Genomic DNA, 15,224 nt, shown 5'->3' on the forward strand with positions numbered 1-15,224 from the left:
TTTCAGCATGCGAAGTCTGCAGATAACATCTTTTGCAAATACACCTAACGGCAACTGCATGTGAGACTGTACGTTTTTCTTGTATTAATCATTTGTATGAGCTTTCATAACCATATTTTATCTGATGATGATGACTCAAAACATGTCATAAATAAAGGTTTTAGCAATCAAGATGTTTCCGTGAAATTACTGCATGCCAAGTCTGTATGGTCGCATACCCTACAAATGGAAGACTTCATCAGTCGAATGGAAGTAAAAGTGCTATTAACTCAGACAGCTAACCAGAATTTGGACAATGGTGGCCACAGGTAGTTTAGGTATGCTATACTAAATGAGCACATAAACAATACTTGATCACCTATAAACAATATTTCATTACGTATATGTGCCCAACTCAGATATTCTCAAATAAAAGAAGTCGCCTGCTTCGTTTCTGTGCCAAATTTCTCTTTCTCCTGCAGAAATTAAGCATATATAATTTCCCTAAGCACTAAATGAACTTTATTCAGAGTTGCTACCACTAGTTAGAAAGGCAGTATTTTCCCTTTACTCAAATATAATCCTGCAGGCAAGGATATTAATTAACCAGAGTACTTAGTGATCATTGACTTTGTTTCTTGTAATTTAATCTGTAATGATTACTCCAAAATGTAGTAATTTATCTAATTTAGAAGACAGTATTAACATACTTTTGAAAATGTCACATTTTGTTGTTATTTTATCTTGTTGTTATTTTATCTAAATTATGTAACTTAGTTTTTTGATAATAACTTGAAAAATTATGGTTTTGAAAATTTGGAGCGGGAGGATCCTTTAGAGCATTCCTCATGGTGTGGTAAATTCAATTGTCTGACTTTTACTTCATTCAGATATTCATAACATGTAATTATGCTTATTAGTCAGCTTGCAGGTTCTCTGATGGACACAAGAGGCAGCTGGTAGCACGTTTCCTTTGCTCTGCCTCAATAGGTGGTACTTTTGCAAAATTCTTGCATTAAGGCATACTGTAGTGCTGAAAATGATTGGCGGGTAACCATTACAAAAATTTGTGGCTAATGTCTGACCTTATTTGCCAAATACTGTGTAGTTCAGAGAAAGTCCATTGCTGAAAATGGAACAGGTGGCTTTTGTTTTTGATTTTATCATTTTAAAAGTGAAAATACCTGTAGAGAATAAACTGACAACATTTAAATTGCTGTCATGTTTTAAAATGTAATTGCTGTTTAAAAAATCATTTCAGTGCCACTGCTTCAATTCAGTTAGTGAATATGCAAAGTTCTAAAGTACTCCTTCATGTTCAGTTTCCTGTTCATGTGAGGTTCCATTAAATCCACAAGTTGAGTCCTAATAGAAGATTTGGGACTATAATAAGTGTTTAATTCATCTATCAATTTAAGGGATTCCTGATGGAAAAGTAGTGTATAATTTCAATGCATTTGGCATGTCAGGTAGCACTCACGAGGGAATGGTCCAGTCCAAAATGTTGAAACCCATCCCAAAATTTTGTACAGAAAGAAAAACACCAAAAGAAATGAACTGTCAAAATTTTAGCTGCTAATGCACAATGCACTTTTTTTTTTAAGTCTTGAAAATTGCTAAATTCTTAGTGCACCAGGCAGCTTGAGCAGAGCTGTAGCAGACTGACCATGTGCAACACAGCAGGCACATATTCTGGCTAGATGGTCCATCAGTAAACAAATAACACGAAAAAATGTGATCATATTTTACAAAGCAAATGTCAGTGTTCCGTTGGTAGTTTCACTGACATGATTGTTCTGTTTCTATTCACTTAAATGTGCAACTCATTTAAAATCCATAGCCATTCCCAGTTGCTTTGCCTTATCAACAACTGTTAATAATGTATATGAAATTGAATCAGTGTTAATTGTGTTTTCTTCATAAATATTCTTGTGATAACACATATCCTTGTGCAAATTGCAGAGTCTTACAGGAATGTGAAAGCTTGTTAAATTTCACAGTCTTGATAAGGTGAAATATGAAGAACATGGTATGAAATCAGAATCACCTACTTTTCCTGAACACCTGCAAGTGTGTTATTTGCTGTTTAATTTCTTAGACATTTGTACAAATGGTGTCAACATTTTGTTAAAAACTGTAGAAACATTATAAGAAATAGGAAATATCTGTGACAGTTCTGTGAATATTGTACTTCAGATGATGATAGTAGTGCCAGTAAGAGTCCAAAACAAGAATATGTTTAAGAATGTGCAAAACCTATTTCATTTCAAACAGCTTGAATATTAATTGCATAAATGGAAGAAAGAATTACATGAAGAAAGAAATATACTAAAAAATGAAAGAAAAAATAGTCAAAAGATTTAGAATTGTTCTCGAAAAACAGTGTACCATTACCAATGGAGATCTATGAGAACAGGCCCACCAAATTGTAAGTGAGTTGAACACTGCTGATTTCCATGCTTCTTTGTCCTAGTTAAGCAGATCCTAGAAATCATACAGAATAGGTGGTCACGCTTCCCGCGCCCGGGTTCCCGGGTTCGATTCCCGGCGGGGTCAGGGATTTTTCTCTGCCTCGTGATGACTGGGTGTTGTGTGATGTCCTTCGGTTAGTTAGGTTGAAGTAGTTCTAAGTTCTAGGGGGCTGATGACCTCAGATGTTAAGTCCCATAGTGCTCAGAACCATTTGAACCATTTTTGAATAGGAGGTCAGATAATTACAAAATTTTCTTCAAGTAAACTTACAGAGGAGAGGCTATTAACAGGCATCATTATAGAAAAATTTGTTGCTGACATGAAGACAAAGCTTACTGTTATCCCCACAACTGTTGTATATAATGCTGATCAGTCGGGTTTCATGGAAATACTGTGTACAAACTGTGCTATCATTGTGGTGTGGAAAAAGACAGAATCAGTTGTGCAATCGATGAATGCTGTGACACTTATGTATACAATAGGCCAGTGATAAATATGAGTGAAATATTGTTTCTGATGGAAGTCAGCCGTGTGACATCAGACATTTCTGATTTTTTCTCCTCTGTTAGTCACCTTTGTAAGAATTCCACTAGCAACAGTTTAGCTGTTGTGGACTGGAAGTTATTCAAAAAATTAATGGTCTGTGACTTTTTTGGTATGGTTTAATTGCTTAAAACTCACATTGTGTGCACCCTGGATTTTTGAGCTACATGGTGCTACACGCTCTTGTCATGGCTGCATTTGCTCTTTCGCTTGTTCTCACATAAGCAGTTCTTCGTGCAGCAAAACTGTATACCTTCACTTAAAAAAAAAAAAAAAATACTTGTCATGTCTCTTAGCAGTTAAAAATTTGACAGTGCATTTCTTTTGGTGTATTCTTCTGATGTAAAAAAAAAAGTCATGGTAGGTTTTGACATATCGGAATGGTCCATTCCCTTGTCAGTTCTGTTATAGGGAAAAATGAATTCCACAACTCGTGTACACTACATTTTTTGTCTGGAGGTGTGCATTGTATAAGCTGGATACATCAGAAATGAATGTGGTCTCTGAATTGATCCACTTACTAATATTTCCACAATTACAGTGGACATTAAAGAGTGTATCCGCATGCCTCCAAACTGTTTTCTATTAATGTAGAAAAAAAACTACAATGATGACTGAAAACTCCTGTGCTTGAGGCACTCTGAGCTATGTCCTCAGCAACAGAGAGATGGTTCCTGATACCAGGTAAGGTGATGTACAGCTTCAAGTGTGCTGTAGTTTCTCACAATCCCATAAAATGAGTGCTGGAAGGTTTCTTTCAAAACTGTATGTGCAGTCAACTTGTGCTCCAGCTTGCCATGCCATCAGTGGAACATGAAACCCTAACCCCACCTCAAACACACACACACAAACACACAACCTCTTCCCTTATATATTCCTTGTTGCTTTCAGAAATATCAGTTTGAAAGCTGATTAGATCACTACAAGAATTTATGAAAGAGTGGGAAGTCATATTTTACATGAACGGCCCAATAAGTAATTTGTTTTCCAGAGTAATGAACATTATTGGCTCTGAATGCTTACTTTCACTTGTAAGATTAATTACACACTACATATGGATATCTCCAGCTGTAAAAATTTTTTTAAAGTAATTTATAATATGATTATGTGGCTATTAGTAAAATCAAATGAGAGGTTATGCATTGCTTATACAGACAGCTTGTGAAGAAAATTGTTTAGTAAAAAAATTAAATTGGAAATATGCCAAAATAAAACTCATTATTCTATTTCACTAGAACAGTGTTCATTAGTGGAAAAACATAATATTCCATAAAATGTTTTCCCTCTTTTGTTCCAGCAAGAGATTGCACTTGGAAAGCTTTCAGTACAATGTTTGTGTGAGCTCTTGGTTGCTCACCCATATTTCAATTTTTCACGAAATCTTGCACAGATGTTAATTCCGTTTCTCAATCATCGTTTCTCTAATGTCCGTGAAAGAGTAGCAGAAGCAGTAAAAACTGTTCTGAAGGAAGATAAAAAGGGGGAAATTTCCCTTGATGTAAGTGAATGGAAAACACACAGTAAACCACTTCATTTGAAAAGTCATTCACACATTCAGTTCTGCTATCTGCTCTGTTTCAGATAGTTCGACGCATAAATCATCTGGTAAAATCACGTTCACATTCTGTTCATGTTGAGGTTCTTGGTGTTTTACTTAGCCTTCGAATCAAGGATGTGAACTTGGACAAGGAAAAAGAAGACTTCATAAAGCAGAAAAAATTTAAGACACACAGGCAAAAACTGCTGACCATGTCCAAGAGAGAGAGAAAGGTAGGTAGGTTCTTGTTATGTATTACAAATAATTTGAAAAATAAACATTATTTTATTTAGAAAAAAAGGAAAAGTAACTGTAATACATAATGAAGACTATTGGTTGGAAAAACTTTGAGGTGCGCAGATAAATGACTGCAGTGGACCTTTGATTTTACGTTCTCCAATTTTACATTTTTCACAATTATATGCCATAAATTTGTAGCTTCTGTAAAAAAACAAACCATAAGATCAATGCTAAAAATTCCCTAGTTTTACATTTCTTCCTAGTAAGGTTTATCTCAATTTTACATTCTTACTCAACGTCTCACTTGACTTCCTCCCGTTTTCTTCCTGTTGATGTTTGATATGACTGAATAAGTTATAAATGACACAAAAGGCAGACGTTTCGCACTGTGGGTGGTGATAGAGTTAAGAGAATATTTTAGGCTATTGCAGAGTGGAGAGACATGAGAGAGGAATTGTTGACGTAATCCACGATCGGCATTGCCAACACATCGTGCAGTGTTCAGCTGCACTGCACAATTATGATACAACTACTGCTAGGTTGCAGCAGCAATGGAAAAAACACAACAGTCGACATGAAGTGTTTGGGACTGGGCCAATGGGTGATGAAGGGGCCCAGCCACCACATTTTCTTGTGCCAGCAATAACTCATAACTCATAACACATAACTAATAACACGTAACACATAACTCTAACTCATTCTCATCTTTCTGCATGTATTTGCAATGTGCCGTGTTCAGCAACAGTATCGATCATCAAACTTTTAAATTCAATCACTGAGTCTTGAAGAATATGTTCAGTCAGACTCAAGGAAACATCAGCCGCTTCCAGCTAGTGAACTTTTATTGGCTGTCGACTTGTTATGTCACCCAATAGCCAGCACAGCCACCACACCAGACAAACACATGTAAAATGAACTCACCACTTTGTTTAAATCACTATGTAATAAGTTTACAGACCTCAGCCTATGAAACCTTTGAAATTCCTAAAGTACTGCATTCTAAAGTATAAAGAGGCACAAAACCTATAATCAGCGTCAGTGCAAGAATTTTATTCTTCTCCTCCTAGGTAGCAATTTTACCAACATTCATAATGTCAACTGACATAACCAAATCACAAATCCATAAACAAACAAGAAAGAAATTTCAAAATTTTACACCACGTAACAGATCTATTAGCAAAAAAAAAAAAAAAAAAAAAAGACGGTTTTGCCACTAGTAACACTGAAGGTTACGTTATTGAAAAAACTATCACCTTTGCTAATTAATACGAAGTAATTGAGCCACTTCCCAACACAGTTTCGCCACAAATTATATCTTAAAACACGCAGTTTTGAGGGTTCTGTCATTTTATGTTCACCTCGAAAATAACAAAAATTTATAGCCTACATGGCGAAATAAACTGGAAACTGTGAAATATGGCAAAACCTACCGGATTACATCATCTTGGATGTTATTAACGTCTTGGATGTTTGTTTCCACTTGCAGCCAATAGCTGTATAGCATTAATGCAATGGCCTCTAGCATACATAGTGATAAACAACAAGCTTACTTGGGGGTCTGCATGCTCTGCACCATTATACAACTCTTTGATGACTGTTGGAGTAACTAATTCACACATGCCACTTAGCGGGAATGTTGGGAACTAACAGTGTCAGGCGGCAATAAAAACTTGAAGATATACTGCATTCATTGCTGTATCAAACATTACTGTAGTTATTTACAATTTTTATAATTAAAGATTATTATTACATATCAAATTTATGAACACCCTGTATGGTGGTGTGATTTTAACTTTTTCTACAAAACATGTTCCATTTTTCCTGATCTCCTTATAATCTGGCAGTGGGTAATTAAATCACAAACAGGAGCTCATTATTTGCAGAGAGAAACCCAGTTTCTGGCTGAGCTGACATTCCATAACAATCCAACAAAATTCAAATCAGGTGAGCTCATTATCAATACATTGTTTCCTTGAAATCAGTGTTCCACATAATATGCAAGATGTTGTATGTTGCACTGACGCACACAGTGTCCCACCTTGAATGGGTCTTTGTGTGATACATTAATTAAGCAATAAGGCTGACTTTTTGTCCAGTGTCGTGATGTCAACATATACTGCAACAAGATACCTTGGCTCATAGTAAAGATTACCACGTGGTGAAGTGTCCACCTCCAAGATTCACCCTGTTCATTACCAAATAGAATGAAAGATTTTTTGAAAAATTGATGGTACAAATTACTATCAGCCTCATTGTTGTCATTATCTATTACAGTTGTCCTACTAGGCTCATTCACAAGCAGATTTGGTTTGCAATCTGAGAGAATACCAAACTGAGGTACCAGATCAAAACCCCTCTTAGTGCTATCATGTACTAGAATGCATCAACCAGTGTTCTGCTTGTGCTTTTGTTTTCTTAAGTCACACACTGAAATGAAGCATCATATATTTCCTCTTACACTTCTGAAATGTGTTGTGTCATCCCGTAACTGATTTCAGTGTTGTACCACCCCTCAGCTGATTTCCCCTCAGCTTATATACTCTTGTTTATCAGTGTTATACCTCCCTGTTCTACTATTACTACCTTTACCAGGAACACAGATAATATTCCTGTGGTGTATTATAGCAACTAGATTACTTCAGGAGAAGACTGAGCAGATACTACAACACACCTACAAATTATTCGTAATTTATTAAAACTTGAAAATGGTAGATACTTAACTTTGATAACATTTGGTGTCCACAGAGATGACGTATTTGATACTGTCATTGACGCTTATAGCATTCAACATCTTATCGTGGAATGATATGCTCATAAGAGTACATTTTTCTTTATACAGTTCTGAATAACTATGCTATCGCATGCAGCCTGATTTGTACTAAGGTGACAGTGTCAGCGTTTGCGATGATTACAAGTCTTTACTGAATATGTAAGAGACAGGACGATTACAAAGACCCTGGGGTATTACATAGAGACTGGACTGAGTGGCATTGTGCTCAGACATGAATAACTTTCCAGCTGAAGGGGTATAAGGAAAAACATAAGGGAATGTCTACACCAACGTCTCCAGTTTGTTGATGCATGATAGCAACTGTCTTTACTTGGAGTGCTCTCATGAGGTACCAACTTTTGCATGAGGCCTTGTTCTGCTGGCAGCACCACAGTTCCTAAGCAAGCCTTTAATATGTACTTGTCAATCCCCTGCTGTCTGATGGTAGTAGCAGTGTTTTTTTACTATATATCATTTTAAGATTGTTTTATTATTGACTATTCTTTCATTGTTGTTGTTGTTGTGGTCTTCAGTCCTGAGACTGGTTTGATGCAGCTCTCCATGCTACTCTATCCTGTGCAAGCTTTTTCATCTCCCAGTACTTACTGCAACCTACATCCTTCTGAATCTGCTTAGTGTATTGATCTCTTGGTCTCCCTCTACGATTTTTACCCTCCACGCTGCCCTCCAATACTAAATTGGTGATCCCTTGATGCCTCAGAACATGTCCTACCAACCGATCCCTTCTTCTGGTCAAGTTGTGCCACAAACTTCTCTTCTCCCCAATCCTATTCAATACCTCCTCATTAGTTATGTGATCTACCCATCTAATCTTCAGCATTCTTCTGTAGCACCACATTTCAAAAGCTTCTATTCTCTTCTTGTCCAAACTATTTATCGTCCATGTTTCACTTCCATACATGGCTACACTCCATACAAATACTTTCAGAAATGACTTCCTGACACTTAAATCTGTATTCGATGTTAACAAATTTCTCTTCTTCAGAAACGCTTTCCTTGCCATTGCCAGCCTACATTTTATATCCTCTCTACTTCGACCATCATCAGTTATTTTGCTCCCCAAATAGCAAAACTCCTTTACTACTTTAAATGCCTCATTTCCTAATCTAATTCCCTCAGCATCACCAGACTTAATTAGACTACATTCCATTATCCTTGTTTTGCTTTTGTTGATGTTTATTCTTTCATATGAAAATGTTTTCAGTTGCTTAAATTAAAATACACAAAAAATACCGTTGTGTGATTATGCATAAAGAAATAACTGCTACTGACAAACTTTTAGGATAGTGTGGATATTTATTTGTACAACTGGGATGGATTGTGGTTTTTGTCAGTCCTCTTGGCTAAGATGATCCATTCATTATGGTGTTGCTAGTAGTTACCCTGCATGCCAATTTTCTTGTTCTTTATAAGAGTTAGTCCTTCATTACTCATATGTAATTTTAAATGTTGTGGGAAGGTTCTTGTAGAATTAGGGAGACTACTCGCCAAAAAGCAGAAGTACTGAGTTGTCGATAGGCACATACAAAAGAAAGAAAACTTGCTAGATTTGGAGTTATCTCTGACAAGCTAGGGTAAAATAAACACAGAAAACATACATACACACGCCTTTGCCTCTACGTGGTGCTGGCTGGACTAACAGTGCCAATGCTTTGTTTCTCGGTAGCTGGACTGTGGACGGGTTGCAGTGGGGGTAGTGTTGGGTGGAATGCATAGAGAGAGAGAGAGAAAGAGAGAGAGAGAGAGAGAGAGAGAAACCCACCCACCCCATCGAGCACAACCCCCACCACAACCAATCCAACAACCAAGAAACTTAGTCCCAGGGGGCGGTGGGGGGGGGGGGGGGGGGGGGGGGTGTTGAAAGCGTACTTCTGGGCATGCTGTTCTGTATTTTATTTTACTCGAGCTCATCAAAGGCTAACTCTGAAATCTAGTAGTAAGTTTTCTTTCTATTGTTTGTGCCTTTTAATTTTATATTGATAACTCAGTAGTTAACCTCACCAAGAGTCATATTCCTTCTGCCACAACGTTTCACTAATTATTGATAACTAATTGTCACTAAGTAACTAAACTGCATCTGATGTCAACATATCCATTTCTCCTTTTGAAATATCTAACCCAACTATTTGTTTAAGAAATGTGACATTCCAAACTCCAACATTAGAATGCAAATTTTGTTTTGGTCATACGACAACATCCTCCTAGTAGTCTCCAGCTGGAGACCTCTTGAATATTTTACTTCAGAGGATGCCAACATCTTTAAACCTTACAGTACAGCTGCATATCATCAGGAAAATTAATTGCTGATTTTATAGTCATTCACAGTACATACTTAGCAAGCCTAGAAAGGTGCCCCTCTTATGTGATTTCATGTAAGGTATTTTAATTGTCTTTGAAGCCATTTTGACTATTTTTCTTCCATTACTGTCTAAAGAAATATGTAAAGGTTTTTTTTTAAAATTACCACTACCAGTCACAAACTTTGTCAACTATTGTATTACTTATTTATTTAGTGACATGTTTCGAGGGAATAAAAAATAAATAAAAACTTTACTGTAAGGTCATACAGATGTTTCGTAGTCTTTTTGTAAATGCTGTGGTCATCCTGTGGAAGAAGAGAAAACCTAGTAAGAGGCGATGTCACTTTGGAAGCTGGAATTCACTCATGTTGAATGTGTTTTTAACAAAAAGATAAATATATTTACAGTTTTGATATATTTATATACTCTCATAATATAAGTGTTAAGCAAGTTATTTATTGCAAATTAATGGTTTGTGTACATGTTGAAGCACAAAAATTCTGACACAGAACTGATGAAGTGTGTTTTGTAGATTGAAACATCACCTGCTAGGTTTAAAGCATAAAGACATTCCATCAGTAGTTTTGTCCTCAAACTGATATAAAAGTAAGGTGCAGTTAAGCAAGTAACAAGTGTGAATCTCAAAACTTCAAGTACAGTTCCATGCCCTGTAGGTACTTCAGGAGCAAACAGTTTGCAATTGACCTCAACTAAGGTGTAGTGCACTTCAACTATTGTGCAAGTCCGTCACAGTCAGACGGTTAATGTTTAAGACAATGTTTCCACTTTTAGTATTTTCTTGTGAAACTATTTTTGTGTAACCTTACCTTGCTCATTTTTTCCTCTGATATAGAAAAGCAAGAAGCTGGAAGAACTGGAAAAGGAACTGTTAGAAACCAAAGCTGAAGAGAATGTCCAATCTAAGCAGCAGAATCTTACAGAAGTTACAAAAACTGTGTTTACAATTTATTTCCGTGTGCTGAAGCAGGCGCCATCGTCAAAGCTGCTGAGTGTCACACTGGAGGGCCTTGCTAGGTAAAAGTAATGGTATTTGTAGCCAGAAAATAATCTCATGTGTGGTTATGTAAAATTAGTGAATAAATATATGGCAAAAATGATGCACTAAATCATAACACAGTATGTCATTTTTCAGTTTGAAGAAACATTGAACAGTGGTATATCAGGGTGTATATGCCCCAGGACAACTGGGAAATCTAGGAAAAGCCCAGGAATTTTTTCATCTGGAAGAAATCTTGGAAAAACGTGTAAATCTCATACATTTCCGGGAATTTTTCATTATTTTAGTTTTCAGTACATTTTTTCTAATTTTGACTGGTAAGAACAGGTAACTCTTAGAAAGGATTTTACTGTAGCCCGCTACTGTTGAATAATACTGCAGCAGTAAAAAGTAAATGAAAGAATAACACCAAAATAAAACTTTTGTTGCAAAGAAAATGCACCATTTACGACACAAAAAAAAAAGAAAAGAAGAGAAAAGAAAAAAAAAAGAAAAAAAGAAAAAAAACACTGTGCACACACAAGCCCCTGCTGACAGCAGAAAGCTTCAAAGACTATTCAATACTTCATAACAACAAACTGCTTTCAACGCATCTTTCTCACGAGCCTTGTTTCGATGAACATGACATCGCAACTGTTTACATTTGTAACATATCATAGGAAAATATTGCAAATGGTGGTTTGAGAAGTGTTACTTGCAAAGTAAATTTCCTTTCGTGCAGGATGAATTACATTAGATGTGAGAATGTGCAATGAACTTCATAAATGACAGAACATTAGATTCTCATTCAAAACTTAACAGTGAGGACCAGACACTTGGAGGCCAGCGTTTTGTTGTTACCTAATATTTTACTGGCACATTTGTGTTCGATGCGAGGGTAATCCCAAAAGTAAGGTCTCCTATTTTTTTATGAGAACAGAACTCTGTTTGTGTGACAGTTGGTCACACTGTTATGATGAGTGCTTCACGCGCTGTGTGTAAACATGCGCACGCCGCGCTGAGGCGCTCAGTCTTGGCTTGGCAGCCGTTGAGAATGGAGCTCCTGTTGGATGTTACTTCCAAGTGCGAATTGCGCACAGTTATTCGGTTTTTGAACGCAAAGGGCACTGTGCCAATTGAAATCCATCACCAATTGACGGAAGTGTACGGCGAGTCATGCATGGATGTAAAAAATGTTCGTAAGTAGCGTAGAGAGTTTGCAGCTGGTCGGACCGAAATTCACGACGAATAAAGGAGTGGGAGACTGTCAGTTTCTGAGGAGACAGTGTTGAAGGTTGAGCAAAGCATGCGTGAAGATCGGCAGATCGCCGTAGATGATCTCTGCACGTTGGTTCCTGAGGTTTCCCGAAGCACCGCTCACAGAATTTTAACGGAATCATTGAACTACCAGAAAGTGTGTGCAAGATGGGTGCCACACATACTGGCTGAGAACCACATGCGGCAACGAGTTGATGCTTCCCGCACATTTCTTCATCACCGCCACGGGCAACGAAACCTGGGAATACCACTTTACACCTGAGACCAAGCAACAATTACACCAGTGGCAGCATCTTTCTTTGCCAAATGCCCAGTGGTACCACCATTAACGCTGACAGGTACTGTGAGATTCTAAAAAAACTCAAACGGGCGTTTCAGAACTGGAGAAGAGGAATGTTGAGCAAGGGCGTACACGTTCTCCATGACAATACTCGCCCACACGTCACTCAGCAAACCGTTGCTCTCCTGTAACAGTTTCAGTGGAACACAATTACCCATACACCCTATAGTATTGACTTGGCACCCAGTGACTATCACCTGTTCTCTAGGTTAAAAGAACATTTGGCCAGAAAGTGATTCAGCTCCAATGACAAGGTCAGACAAGAGGTTCATAACTTTCTGAACAGCATGGCAGCAAATTGGTATGATATGGGCATACAAAAACTGCCACAGCATCTACAAAAATGCATCCACAGAAATGGTGATTATGTCGAAAAATAGATAATTGTTCAAGCTGTAAACTGATGTAAACCATTGTAGAAATAAACAGGTCTATATGTACTTATAAAAAAATAGGAGACTTTACTTTTGGGATTACTCTCATATATCTTAAGGGGTAACACATACTAAGACCACGTTTCATGGTTAGTTTTTCATATTTATTTTTGTTCTTTAATAGATTACAAATTGCACAAGAAGGATGACAAAGAGCTGTGTTCGTAGGACCCTACCTAATTCCACCCTCAGGACAGGGGGGGAGGGGGACAGCAAAAACATTTTGATGACTAATATTATATGTGAAAGCTTAGCTTGTTGTGTAACTATGCTGTATGTATATTAATTTAAAAACTTTTCCTATTTGTGTGTTCGTACTACTTAAATTGATATTGCTATTGGCTGACTACATAACGTGTCCTGTGCTCTGAACATCTGCTGTCATTGGCTGGCAAGATCACGTGACATGAGCTATGATTAGCTGACAGTCTCAGTTTCAGTGCTTCAGAAGCTGCCATGCTGAATCTGGCAGAATTCTTGTTTATACATTCGTAATGCAAAAATATGCAATCTAAATGTTGCCGTGCATCAAAGACCTTTGTAAAATGTTGTTTTTGGCTGGGTTTTGTTTTCTAGAGTGCCGGAAAGTTCTATGCCAGCGTATAAAACCTTCACCATTCAAAGGATTGATAAGTTTTACAGCTTTGAGAGAAAATATATTGTCACTTAACACGGAAAGAATATACTTTCACCAGAGGTGTAGTGTATATGCACCTGGGAAAAATCCATCCCCCCCCCCCCCTTCCTGCTTGTACACCCTGTATATACTCCAACCTGGAGTTTACATCATTGCATATCTTACATAATTTATGTATATTGTCTATAAAAGCAGTAGTGTATACACAATCTCAATACAAATATACAAATTCTCATATTACAGAAGGTTGCCAAGTTCTACTTTTTATAAGAGAAATGTTATCTGATAACTCTCAAATCTTAATATTAATCTTCATGATATGGGTTGATTGGCAATTAAAAGTCTGTGAAATACGTAACACTGTAAGCTTGTAAGCTTAGCAGAAGGAAGGGTGTTTTAAGTGTTACAGGAAATTAAGTATGGGAAAGCTAATAAGCTAACGCTAGGCAGATGCCTTGCTTGCTGATTGGGGGACCTTAGCAATGTTTGAAACAGTGTTTTTGTATTCTGAATTGTCACTGCAGATGTGATATGGGGTCCACTACTTCATGCTAGAAACACACCAAAAATCCAAGCAGGGGTTTTTTTGGGATGCAAAAGGGTTTCATCTTATGATTACTTTCCGTAGGATAATATAATAACTGACATATTTCGAATGACTAACTAGGTGAAAATGAAGGGTGAAGTTTTGGCTCATTTCAAAAGAAAACGAGAATAGTTGTTCAGGGCATTGCTCTTGTCTGTAAAAAATGCTTAGGCATTTGGGAAAAAGTGTGAAATATTGGAGCATCCACCTTGTTCACCAGGTTTGATAACTATATTCCATCTGTTTCCACGTCTAAAGATATTTCTCCATGTAAAACATTTTGAAAAAGCATAACTAATCGGTGCCATGTCACCGCACAGATATAAGTAATGGTACACTTGCATGGTTATGTCCCACTCCGTAGCAAAGGAGGCAACAGCTGTGATCACTGACAGAAGTCACTAATGCCTAAACTTATGCTATTCACATTTAGAATGGAATACAACGGTCTGTCTCATTGTATTTCATTTGCTTGTGAATAGCTTAATTCAGTCATTATATTACTTGTGCCAGTGATCGCGCTTGCTATCTCCGTTGCTATAAAATGGGATGCAAAACTACAAAGATACCATTACTTATAACTTATACGTATATGTGCCGTGACATAGTATAGCATATTTATGTTTGACAATGGTGTTAATACTAAAATTGCAAATTACAGAATAAGAATTTTAGTGAAGACTGGGCCCACAGCTTTAGTGTAATTATTGAATGTAGTCCTCCTGCACATTTCCTGTTAAAAATATTTATTGCACTTGCAGTTCTGACATTTTATCATTGTCAGGCATCGTGCTGTATTAAAGGTCACTCTACAGCATTAACTTGTGACATGGAGGAACATAGTTCCCAGGAGCCTGAAACCAAACATACGTGGTGGTAAAGTTTACCCACAGTTCCACACACCATATGAGCCATGAAGACAGGCCTTGTGGTATAAAAAAATAAACCTAGCCACAATACACACCAAAAAATTTTCAGTGGATATTGTGGACATAATGGATTTTTTGGCATATAAGATATTGAAGTGGACATTTCTGATACAGGTCTAGAACATCATATTGATCCTTTAAAAATATGAAACACTCTTATA

At 37.1% G+C, this 15,224-nt stretch overlaps 1 protein-coding gene across 1 annotated transcript in view; it reads left to right on the forward strand.

The window, feature by feature from the left end:
* Positions 1 to 15,224, forward strand: part of LOC126481327 (nucleolar complex protein 3 homolog) — a 107,235-nt gene that overhangs the window by 65,605 nt on the left and 26,406 nt on the right. Inside the window, exons 7-9 of the mRNA XM_050104994.1 lie at positions 4,292 to 4,492; positions 4,576 to 4,764; positions 10,716 to 10,897. Coding sequence (XP_049960951.1) covers positions 4,292 to 4,492; positions 4,576 to 4,764; positions 10,716 to 10,897 — 572 coding nt within the window. The remainder of the gene's footprint in view (positions 1 to 4,291; positions 4,493 to 4,575; positions 4,765 to 10,715; positions 10,898 to 15,224) is intronic.

This window comes from Schistocerca serialis, chromosome 5, assembly GCF_023864345.2.
Source record: "Schistocerca serialis cubense isolate TAMUIC-IGC-003099 chromosome 5, iqSchSeri2.2, whole genome shotgun sequence".
Lineage (NCBI taxonomy): Eukaryota > Metazoa > Arthropoda > Insecta > Orthoptera > Acrididae > Schistocerca > Schistocerca serialis.